Source organism: Ascidia mentula, chromosome 8 (genome assembly GCF_947561715.1).
Source record: "Ascidia mentula chromosome 8, kaAscMent1.1, whole genome shotgun sequence".
Classification (NCBI taxonomy): domain Eukaryota; kingdom Metazoa; phylum Chordata; class Ascidiacea; order Phlebobranchia; family Ascidiidae; genus Ascidia; species Ascidia mentula.
The window spans coordinates 18,628,248-18,639,996 of record NC_138573.1 but is presented as its reverse complement, the minus strand read 5'-3'; the positions used below and the strand labels follow the sequence as shown (position 1 = coordinate 18,639,996).

Sequence of the window (11,749 nt, the reverse complement as noted above, 5' to 3'; positions counted from 1 at the left end):
GTATCTATGTCACTAATTGTTATTTACTGGAAATAAAATCTTGGTGCTGTATTGTTAATCATAATTTTCAATCACCGATATCCAGTTAGTATCGCAATTCGTTACACTAAGCACAGAAGCAATGACGTTTAAGTTAATACCGCACCCTTGCCTACAGACAGGCAATAAATCAACAAAACCATCAACTCATATACAACATGTACAAACAAGGAAGCCACGCAAAAACTAATCGTTCAGTACGTTACTTTTTAGAAGAGTGTCATCATCTGCAACAGATTTATATGATTAAATTTTTAATGTTCCGAATTCGGTCGCTCAGGAATAAGAAAATATTTATTTCCTCGGCGTCAGCAGAATATTGAGCGGCTTGGATGGACGCAGGATAAGATCTCCATCCATCATTATGTCCTCTTCCTTATCATGAGATGTTACTTTGTAGCGCCGGAGTAACTTCGCCAGGATGACTTTTTCCTCCATCTGAGCAAACTTCTGACCGATGCAGTTTCTCGGTCCAGCTGAGAAGGGGATGTAGGCGTACGGATGACGACCCGCGCTCCTCTCCTTGCTGAAGCGATCCGGATCAAACCTCATGGGGTCCTCCCACACCTCCGGATGCCTGTGGAGGTTGTACACTATAACCGATACTTGTGTTCCCTTTGGAACCGCGAACCCATCAAGAAGACAATTTTCAGAAGTTACTCTGGCAAAAAGAGGTACGGAGGGATAAAGTCGAAGGACTTCCTTTGTCACCTGATCCAGATACTGGAGATTTTTTACGTCATTCATGGTCAGTGTTCGACTATCACCCAATACGTCATCAATTTCGTCACAGACGTGTTGTTGTACGTCAGGATGACGTCCGAGAAGATAAAGACACCAAGTCATGGCAGCGGCAGTTGTGTCATGACCTTCAAACATGAAGGTATCAACTTCCTCCTGGATGTCAGAGAGCGAGAGAGATTTTCCATCATCCGTCTTGGCGTGGATGAGGACATCAAGGAATGCCATTCTCCGAGATATCTTTGCACCGTCCTTTTTTCTCATCCTCTTCTGAATCACGCTCCTAGTAAACCCATGGAGGATGTTGAGGACGTGTTGCTGCTCTTTACCCATCTTTGTCTTGTTGAATGAGAAGTCCCACCAGAGACTCGGTCTTTTCTGTCGTTCCTGCACGATTTCGGACATTCTTAAAATAATTTTTGCTGTTATTACGTGAAGTGCTCATATACATATACAGATGATTCTAAACAATAAATTTTTGTTTACCTGATAATTGCCCTGACATACTCCGAGTCCACATTGCTCTGGGCGTTCACTGTCTGCCCCATGGCAGTCTGGCAGATGATGTCAAGGGCACACAATGTCACCGCTTTCGAAATGTCCACGTGAATGCCGGATTTGATATTTGAGTCAACAATATGTATCATTTTGTCACACTGCTCGTTCATGACCTCCAGAAAGTCCTGAAGGATGTTGAAGTGGAAAGTTGGAGTGATGAGGCGACGACGTTGGTGCCACTTTTCGCCACTGGAGGTCAGCAAACCTGTACCCAACCAAGGATGCAGGAATCGATAAACAAAAGACTTTTCCAAGTGTTTGGAGCTTCTTAATAGGACCTCTGCAGTTTCTGGATGTGCGACTGTGAGCAGTGGGATCGGACCCATCCACTGCATCCAGAATTTTAGCTTTTTTTCCGTTATGAGCATCGCAGCTTGATCTGTAAGAAACTTGAAGAAGTCCGATGTGTTGCTTGGTAACAAGTATGTATGGCCAAGAAGAGGGAAAGCAATATGGGGAATCTGGGGCAACTTCTGGTACGCGAGACGTTTCTTCACAAATGTCACAATAGACCTCCAAAACAGAACAATGGCCACAGTGGCCGTAAGAAGAATTGCTGAAGTCGATATCACGGCCATCTTGGCGCTACATGACACTGCTATGCGAATAAATTGTGCATTGAATTATGTATAATGGCTGGTTTTACCTCCGACAACAAAACACTCAACAGTAAGTCCACTTTCGGGATTGCCAAGACAAAAAACGAAACGATAAAACTTTTCCTGCGACAGGCCGCTGTGGTAACAAGTACGCAAGGTAACGCCAAGAGACTGCACTCAAGGTGTTAGTAGCTTAGCAAGACATGCGATAACGCGACAACTCACACAGAATACAAAACAGTGTTAGCCATTTGTCTTCACAAATATCTAAATGAACCATGAGAGGTTTTGTGTTCTGCGTGAGTTTTGTATTTCTATGTAGCGTTATCGCATGTCCTGCTCACTGCCATTGCAACCAAAGCAAACTACAAACCAAAGTGCTGTAATCATTCTTGTGTTTAATATGACTGGTATTGCATGATGCACTACAACCAACAAGTCAAATGTGTCTGCACTGCGTGTATGCAAAGACACTAGTTGAATACAAACTACTAAGATACAGTCAGTCGACTTTCATCGTCATTTGCTGAAGGCAAAGATCCCCTGCAAGTTAGCACTACGACATTTTCTCACATAATTCGACAGATATTGATAATTGTGTACATGTTTACAGTGCGTGCAATGCAATACCTTTGTGACGTGCATATTTTTACTTATGCTAGTACTAAGCAGTCCTCAACTTTTATTGTGACAGTGTTAAATTATACCTTATCCACGCCTGGTCCATCAGCCAAACCCAAATCTTTACTATAAAGACATTTTAATCCAAATCCTGAAGAAGCTGATTACACAGTCAGCTGCTCATGTAAGATAAATTTACTCTACTCAAGTAAATGCCTGACATTTCACAAATGTGTTCCCAGCGATGAGGTTGAGTTTTTTTTCTTTTTGCACGGTTGAGCGCACTCCTATCGACCTTTGTCCGGCTCATGTGAAGCGGTGTGGGAAGCGAATCAGCAATGACTTTGAAAAAGCTTGTGTGCTTTGCGGTTTTGATTAACGGTTGAGCCATGTCGGCAAACTTGTTACTCTATATTAACACATACCAAATTTAGTTTAGATCTGTGCAGCCAAATAGAAGCAGAAAGTATGGGTAGCGGTGTTGCATACCTATTGGGGGTTATATTAGCTTTTGTACTAGTCTACTACTGGAGTTTTGTTGCCTCAACATGGAAGAAAAGAAACTTGCTGAAACTTCTGCCAAGCTTGCCGCAGAAAGCTTATCCGTTAATTGGACACGCATACTTGTTCCCGCAAAACACGGCAGAATTTTTCAAGTTTCTTTGCAATACTATTGAGCAAGCAGTTGTTTCTCAGAAAGCTCGCATTATCAACTTCTGGTTCGGGCCTATGCCTTTGCTCTTCGTGGTTCACCCAGACTGCGCAGAGGTCATCATGCGAAGTTTAAAACACGGGGAGAAGAATTTCTTCTACAGGTTTCTGGAGCCTTGGCTCGGAAAAGGACTTCTCACATCATGGGGACAGAAGTGGCACCAACGTCGTCGCCTCATCACTCCGACTTTCCATTTCAACATCTTGCAGGACTTCCTGGAAGTCATGGATGAACAGAGTGAACGTATGTTGGCCTGCATCGACGCCAAGGTCAAATCGGGAAAGAAGGTTGACCTTGGAAAAGCGGTGACCTTGTGTGCCCTTGACATTATCTGTGAGACTGCCATGGGTCAAACGGTCAATGCACAAGAGAATGATGAATCGGAATATGTGAAGGCAATCGTAGGGTGAGTAAGTGGTAATGGAATGAAAACATACCGAGATAACGATTGTAGAAATGCGTCCGTTCATTGTCAAATTTCTCGCACACGAATTTAGAGAAAGATTATTGATTTGTTTCAGAATGTCCGACATTATTCAACAAAGACAAAAAGTTCCATTCGCATGGCCCAACTTTGTTTTTGACAAAGTAAAAATGGGGAAAGATCAACGACGGCATCTCAAGATCCTCCACGGTTTCACAAGAAGTGTGATTGAAAAGAAAACTCAAACAGTGATTGAAAAGAATCCTCTTAAACGAATGGCATTCCTTGATGTCCTCATCCACGCCAAGACGGATGATGGAAAATCTCTCTCGCTCTCTGACATCCAGGAGGAAGTTGATACCTTCATGTTTGAAGGTCATGACACAACTGCCGCTGCCATGACGTGGTGTCTTTATCTTCTCGGACGTCATCCTGACGTACAACAACGGGTCTATGACGAAATTAATGACGTATTGGGTGATGGGCAATCTATAACTATGGATGATGTAAAAAAATTACAGTACTTGGAGCAAGTGGCAAAAGAAGCTCTTCGACTTTATTCCTCCGTTCCAATGATTGGAAGAGTAACTTCTGAAGATTGTCAGCTGGATGGGTTTAATGTTCCCAAAGGATCTCAGATTCTTGTTGCCTCCTTCTACATCCATAGGAACCCGGAGGTATGGGAGGACCCCATGAAGTTTGATCCGGATCGCTTCAGCAAGGAGAGGAGCGCGGGTCGTCATCCGTACGCCTACATCCCCTTCTCAGCTGGACCGAGAAACTGCATCGGTCAGAAGTTTGCTCAGATGGAGGAAAAAGTCATCCTGGCGAAGTTGCTACAACGCTACAAAGTAACATCTCATGATAAAGAGGAGGGTCTCAGAATTAACAGTGATTTAATTCTGCGCCCGGAGACCCCACTTTGCTTTTCTTTGGAGAAGCGGCGATAATTTAATGCAACAACAAATGTTGCTTTTCTAAAATCCATGCTTGCTTTTGTATCATGCCTCGTCAAGCTGCTTTAATTGGGATTTGCAATTACATGTTTTGCTGATAGATTTATTATAAGACTTGCAATACAAACAATTCTCTACGTCGCAAGTATTTACTTGGCAAAACGATACAACAGAATGTTTAGTTATTTTTGCAGTGTCAGAGTAACCAAAAACAGCAGAAAAGCATGGGCTTATCTATTGACCTTTGGTTAATTATTAACACCTGTCGCTTTCAACCAGAAGGTCTGTATTTGTTGCAACATGCCATAAAAGACGACTTCAAAGTACCCACAAAATCGTTTCTTCTGACTATCTGTTTTGATTGCGGATAGTAAGGCAACCAAGCAGATATGTTTGGACATAGTGCGCTCCACAGTGGTTCGTCTCTGTTGTTTGGTACTCAGTATAGGAACCCAACAGACGTTGACCGAAATGTACCACAAAGTGGAAATTTGTGTGCCCGCTAGTGCAAAAGCTAGCACAGTGCCACTTCAACAGCTACACTGATGAGAAGTTACAGGTTGAAACAGTGCGTGTACACATCCTGTCGGCAGCTTTCCAGTAAGGCCACTTATTCTCCAAAACAAAAAAATTGTAAAGTGGAGCGATTTTATTTTAAAACAATTTGTCGCGCATGAATGAAGCTTCGATAAAACTACTGCAAATATGAATTAGACTGGCGAAAAGTGCACTGCTACTTTTTTAAGAATTGCTCGACGACAACAAACCAAAAGACACCAAGCGACCAAGTCGCATTAATTAAAAACTTTTGTTTTGACCAATTATTAATGGCCTATCTTTTTTGTTTACAGTCGCAAGAAAATTGCAGACAACTTGTCCAAGGAACTGGCATATCCAATTGACGAATGAGTGGAGTATAAGTGGAATATATTAGAAAAAAGAACCCTTCAATGTCAATTGCCACTTAACATCTTTTTTCAAGATGAAAACTAAGTGGAGTTGTAGGACGCAGGATGAGGTCGCCGTCCATTCTGATGTCTTTTTCCTCGTTGTGACACGTGACTGTGTAGCGTTGTAGCAACTTCGCCAGGATGACTTTTTCCTCCATCTGAGCAAACTTCTGACCGATGCAGTTTCTCGGTCCAGCTGAGAAGGGGATGTAGGCGTACGGATGTCGACCCGCGCTCCTCTCCTTGCTGAAGCGATCTGGATCAAACTTCAACGGATCCTTCCATACATCCGGGTTCCTATGCATGAAAAATGGAGGAATGACAACTTGGGAACCTTTAGGAATATTGTAGCCATCCAGCTGACAATCCTCTGTTGTTATTCTTCCAAACATTGGAACTGAAGGATAAAGTCGAAGAGCTTCTTTCTGCACTTTCTCCAAATATTCAAGATTTTTTAAGTCATCCATCGAAAGGCTGCCGTCCTCGTTTATTGCGTCATCGATTTCGTCATGGACGCGTTGTTGTACGTCAGGATGACGTCCGAGAAGATAAAGACACCAAGTCATGGCAGCGGCAGTTGTGTCATGACCTTCAAACATGAAGGTATCAACTTCCTCCTGGATGTCAGAGAGCGAGAGAGATTTTCCATCATCCGTCTTGGCGTGGATGAGGACATCAAGGAATGCCATTCTCTTGGATATTTCTTTATCATCTTTATTTTTCATCCTCTTTTTTATAACACTTCGTGTGAAACCGTGGAGGACACCCAGGACCTTCTCCTGTTCTTTACCCATCTTCATCTTGTTAAACGCAAAATCCCACCAGAGACTCGGACGCTTCTGTCTTTCCTGAACGATTTCCGAAATTCTAAAAATTTGAAAGAAATATTGAGGCTGTGATTAATTTGTAACGTGGTTAAAAACTTTCGTAGGCAGATTAACTCATAGCTGGACTGTGTAACCAGGGTGTTGCACTGCAGCCATGAATATAACACAAGGTTGGGCATTCGTTGTACGTGAACAAACATGAGCGCGAGGTAAAGTAAATGCCAGTTGGCAAACAAAACTTTGGAACAACATGAATATTTTTAGCTGAAGGTAAACACTATCCACCGACTCAGCGATTTTAATGTATCGAGGGAATGCCGAAAGTGAATTTAAAGCTATGTCATTCTGCTTCACCAGAGATGCAGCAAAAATTGTCAAACTACTTTTTTTATTCTTGTTTAAATATTTCTAGAAACATTTCACGTTTGTATGTTTGGTTATTTTCGAAATATTTTACCTGTACAAGGATTTCACGTACAGCGATTCGTCATTCTCCTGTGCATTGACCGTTTGACCCATGGCCGTCTCACAGATAATGTCAAGGGCACACAAGGTCACCGCTTTTCCAAGGTCAACTTTCTGTCCCGATTTGACCTTGGCGTCGATGCAGGCCAGCATACGTTCGCTCTGTTCATTCATGACTTCCAGGAAGTCCTGCAAGATGTTGAAGTGGAAAGTCGGAGTGATGAGGCGACGACGTTGGTGCCACTTCTGCCCTCCAGCGGTGAGGAGGCCGGTTCCGAGCCAAGGATGCAGGAATCGATAGACGAATGATTTTTCCATGTGTTTCGTGCTTCGCATTATGACCTCAGCGCAGTCTGGATGAACCAGAAACACTAAAGGAACAGGTCCGAGCCACAGTACACTGATTTTGTGTCTCATCCCGATCATGACCTTCTCTGCGATGCTTGTAATGAACAGAAAGAAATCATCCGTAGATTTTGGAAACAAGTAGCTGTGACCAATAAGAGGGTATGCGGTTTCTGTGATGGTTGGTAATCGAAGAATTTGGCTTCTTCGTTTAATTCCATTGACTATCGACTTCCAGTAGACAAGTATTAGTGTAGACACCGCGGCCATGATGGCAATCATTGTTAAAGTGGCCATACCGGTGGTCTATACACCAGGTCAACACCTACTATATTCTAAACATAAGCAATGCAACTAAGTTAGTTTTTGAAAAAGTTTGTGGGCACGTTTAATGTGTAAGTAGAAACAAAGCTAACGAAAAACCAAAACAGTCAACGTTACCAAGTAATATATGTGCTAGTTGTTATCTTGCACAACCACAGCTCACGAGTTTACAAACCCAGCAATTTGAAGCAAGATCTTAAATATTTTAACCAAACGTCAAGTTGCGGCAAACAAAACGTATGATACTACGACTTCCGCTTAATCACCATCGGGCTTGTATTATAGTGCTGCAACTATTCAATGGCAAACTGTTCTGCAAACGGTCAAGGCTTTCATATGAAATTAAATGCTGTGGTATTCATTTTAATATCACGAGAAACCAATACATAACTCACAAATAATAATGCAAAAACACTGCAGTGTTTGATTCATTATGATAAGCCCTCAAACAATTCAAGTTCATTGACTGCACTTTTAAGCTCTAAGCTTCTGTACCAATGCGCAGCCAACTGCGTCACGCGACTGAATCCAATACATCGAGCAAAAAACCTGTCAATCAAACATACGATAAGGCGGCGCAACAACGACACAGAATAAAACGTATAAACATTTGTTTAAAAACTAACGTAAATAACTGATAAATAAAAACTAACAGAACGACATAAAAACTAATAAAACGATCAACGTCAATTTGTCAACAGTTTATTGTAGACATCTTTTTTAAAACAAAACTTAATTTGACGTCTCGCTCCATAGCACAATATCGCAGTGAAGCGTTTGCTGCGGAAATGCTGGCAAGTGACAAACGCTTTTTTCTCACAGGTTTGCACAGCATGTGAACAGAGTAAGGCAAAGAGCGTATAATGCTTTCATCGGACACAACTATGAGCACATGCTAAGTTTTAGTTGAATTGCTTTCTTGTCTAAGTATTGTTTGTGTCTTTATAAATGTTGTGGTAGTGAAGGTTAGTGGAATGCATTCAACATTGCCGAAATAATCGAGTTTGTTTTTATGGTAAATATATTGATTGTAACAATATGTGAGCAAAGTGAGTGTGTAACTTTGTATTTTGTGCTTTTGTGCTTTTGTGCCTTTTCTGGATTTTGTAATATTGTTTGGAGGTTAGTAGTTTGTAGCCGACATATTACGGTTTGTCGTGACTGTTTGGCCAAGAAAAACAAAGAAAGTTTAATGTTTTTAACCATTAATAATTCATTAATGTTGGTGATTTTGAAAATGTCCACATTGCAGAGTCTGGACTGAATCATGTTGTACAGATTTCAGTCATTCTTGTTTTCTGATTCTGGAATAGATAGCGACAATTACATGTTATTGGTGATACGGTTCAGTGCTTTTGTATAGTCGTGTTGCAGCTGTTCGAGAAGCTAGTGTTGCTTGTAATGGTTTGTGCAAGATCGTTATTTGGAGAAAAACGTTCAGCAATAAGCATTACAAGCAACACAAAAAATGTTTTGTCAATTTTTTAGTTTTTTGTGTCGTTGTTAATTTGGTTTCACTCGATTGTATGAGCGCGATATTTGCTCACTCCCAGCTTCTTGAGGTTACTTTTTATGATAGAAATGCCACTACGTAGTCAGTGTTTTGTATTGTTGTGATGAACGTGAAAAATTCAAGCTGTGACTGTAAGTTAAACAATACACTAATAATACATAGTTGCGCACGATTAGCAAATCATTAAACAGCTGTAAGTCGCAATAAAAAGGGGCGCTTTGTGTACAAACAAATCTTTTTATTATTTTTCCAGCTTTTACGGCGGCAAACGAGGTGTTGCAAATCTTTCGCAGCAGAGAATGTGCAATTAACTGCTCTGCAAACGCGGAAAATCCTGTTCGAGAGCATAGCATAAAATTCCAATGTTGCCCGTAATGAAATGGAACATGGCAGTATGAGGAGAGTAGTGAGGAAAGTTAATGATTCCCATCAACTCAATGCAGAAATGTATTTTGCCGTTTCGTTTCATCCTTGTACACATTTTGCACTGAATCGTTACTACCGTATGCGTTTAGGTATCAAGAAAGTTTCGAGTATGGCGACTTTTTCTGTGTTAGCAATACTGGCTTTGTCCTCTCTCATAATCATACTGTTTGGAAAAAACATTCTCAAGTACGTGAGATTCCGCGCCATGATCTGGTGGCTTCCCACAATCCCAAGGTTCGCATTCCCAATTATCGGCCACACTTATCTTCTTCCGAGAGATACGGCTGACTTCTTTCGCATGGTCACAACGGAGTCAAATGAGTTCGTTTCCGAGTCAAAACTGAAACTGTGGATCAATTGGATCGGACCCGTCCCCATGCTTAGCATAGTTCATCCCGACACAGTGGAAACGTTGCTACGGGGATCCAAGCACATTACCAAGTCATTCATGTACCAGTTCCTACATCCATGGCTGGGAACCGGACTCCTCACCGCTGGAGGGCAGAAGTGGCACCAACGTCGTCGCCTCATCACTCCAACTTTCCACTTCAACATCTTGCAGGACTTCCTGGAGGTCATGAACGAACAGAGCGAACGTATGTTGGCCTGCATCGACGCCAAGGTCAAATCGGGAAAGAAGGTTGACCTTGGAAAAGCGGTGACCTTGTGTGCCCTTGATGTGATATGTGAGACGGCCATGGGTCAATCGGTCAATGCACAGGAGAATGCTGACTCAGAATACGTGAAAGCTATTATTAGGTATATATACATATATATCAGAGGTTTGATTTATCGACAATTTTAACTTACTTTTACTGTTTTTATAGAATGTCTGAACTTATTCAACTTCGCCAAAAGACTCCCTTCTATTGGCCAAATTTCATCTTTAAAAGGCTGGGTATTGGAAAAGAGCAGGAGAAACTCCTCAACATTCTTCATGGATTCACGAAGAGCGTGATTGAGAAGAGGATGAAGAATAAAGATGAGAAAGAAATAACCAGGAGAATGGCATTCCTTGATGTCCTCATCCACGCCAAGACGGATGATGGAAAATCTCTCTCGCTCTCTGACATCCAGGAGGAAGTTGATACCTTCATGTTTGAAGGTCATGACACAACTGCCGCTGCCATGACGTGGTGTCTTTATCTCCTCGGACGTCATCCTGACGTACAACAACGGGTCCATGACGAAATCGACGACGTAGTAAAAGAAGACGGCAGCCTTTCAATGGATGATGTTAAAAATCTGGAATATTTGGATCAAGTGACAAAAGAAGTCCTCCGACTTTATCCTTCTGTTCCTCTTATTGCCAGAATAACAACGGAAGACTGCAAGTTTGACGGTTATGTTGTACCAAAAAACACCCAGGTCATCCTGATGCTCTACAACCTCCACAGGCATCCGGAGGTGTGGGAGGACCCCATGAAGTTTGATCCGGATCGCTTCAGCAAGGAGAGGAGCGCGGGTCGTCATCCGTACGCCTACATCCCCTTCTCAGCTGGACCGAGAAACTGCATCGGTCAGAAGTTTGCTCAGATGGAGGAAAAAGTCATCCTGGCAAAGTTACTCCGGCGCTACAAAGTAACATCACATGATGAGGAAGAGGATCTGCAGCTGGTCGGGGATCTTATCCTCCGTCCTTTCAAGCCTCTTAATATTACAATTGAACCTCGCGATTAAATGACTTCATAAGCTTCCTTTGACTTTGTTGATTTAAACACTGTTAACAGTGCTTTTAATCGCTTTACATTGTGATACTCTTCATTTGTTAATTGTTTTCATTTCGCCACCATGTTATTATGCTGTAGATTGCCTGATTGTTTGCTGTATGCTGAGTTTTGTGTCAGCCTTTCTCAATCCTCAGATGCGAAATTCGGATTTTCATTCTACTTTGCAACTTGCGAATATTTTATGCGAAAGCGTCATAATATTATCAAAACGAAACGATATGCAATGGTTGCTTATGCAAGGTAATGTTCTTCCAGTAACATAAAATATATATGTATGGCATTTGCTTTCTTATTTACTTCAAAAATGCCACAGAATCCAGTCATGTTGAAGACATTATTCTGTACCTAAACACCCAAAGCGCGTTGCAAATCCTTTTGCTGTTGATTTAACAAGCAAGAAACTTAAATGGTGAATTTTTATTCGGTTTGCTTTAACTGTGCGATATTTTTTGATTCAATAACATTTTGCTTTAGATTGCTGTTTATCAGTATATGGTAACCGCAAACCTTTTTGTTCCA

General features: G+C 41.7%; 4 protein-coding genes across 4 annotated transcripts; 2 read left to right on the top strand and 2 right to left on the bottom strand.

The window, feature by feature from the left end:
- Positions 1-132: 132 nt before the first annotated feature.
- Positions 133-1,926, bottom strand: LOC145911180 (cytochrome P450 4V2-like). Its single transcript, XM_082998436.1, has 2 exons — positions 1,267-1,926; positions 133-1,186 (listed from the first exon to the last, which is right to left on the bottom strand). The coding sequence occupies exons 1-2, from the start codon at positions 1,914-1,916 to the stop codon at positions 334-336; spliced, it is 1,503 nt and encodes a 500-aa protein (XP_082854562.1). The 5' UTR covers positions 1,917-1,926; the 3' UTR covers positions 133-333.
- Positions 1,927-3,026: 1,100 nt separating this feature from the next.
- Positions 3,027-4,644, top strand: LOC145912177 (cytochrome P450 4V2-like). Its single transcript, XM_082999584.1, has 2 exons — positions 3,027-3,676; positions 3,792-4,644. The coding sequence occupies exons 1-2, from the start codon at positions 3,027-3,029 to the stop codon at positions 4,642-4,644; spliced, it is 1,503 nt and encodes a 500-aa protein (XP_082855710.1).
- Positions 4,645-5,321: 677 nt separating this feature from the next.
- LOC145911150 (cytochrome P450 4V2-like) lies at positions 5,322-7,567 on the bottom strand. Its single transcript, XM_082998402.1, has 2 exons — positions 6,885-7,567; positions 5,322-6,467 (listed from the first exon to the last, which is right to left on the bottom strand). The coding sequence occupies exons 1-2, from the start codon at positions 7,532-7,534 to the stop codon at positions 5,615-5,617; spliced, it is 1,503 nt and encodes a 500-aa protein (XP_082854528.1). The 5' UTR covers positions 7,535-7,567; the 3' UTR covers positions 5,322-5,614.
- Positions 7,568-8,968: 1,401 nt separating this feature from the next.
- On the top strand, positions 8,969-11,732 carry LOC145912472 (cytochrome P450 4V2-like). The gene is made up of 2 exons (XM_082999944.1): positions 8,969-10,259; positions 10,328-11,732. The coding sequence occupies exons 1-2, from the start codon at positions 9,454-9,456 to the stop codon at positions 11,178-11,180; spliced, it is 1,659 nt and encodes a 552-aa protein (XP_082856070.1). The 5' UTR covers positions 8,969-9,453; the 3' UTR covers positions 11,181-11,732.
- The last annotated feature ends 17 nt before the right edge of the window (positions 11,733-11,749 follow it).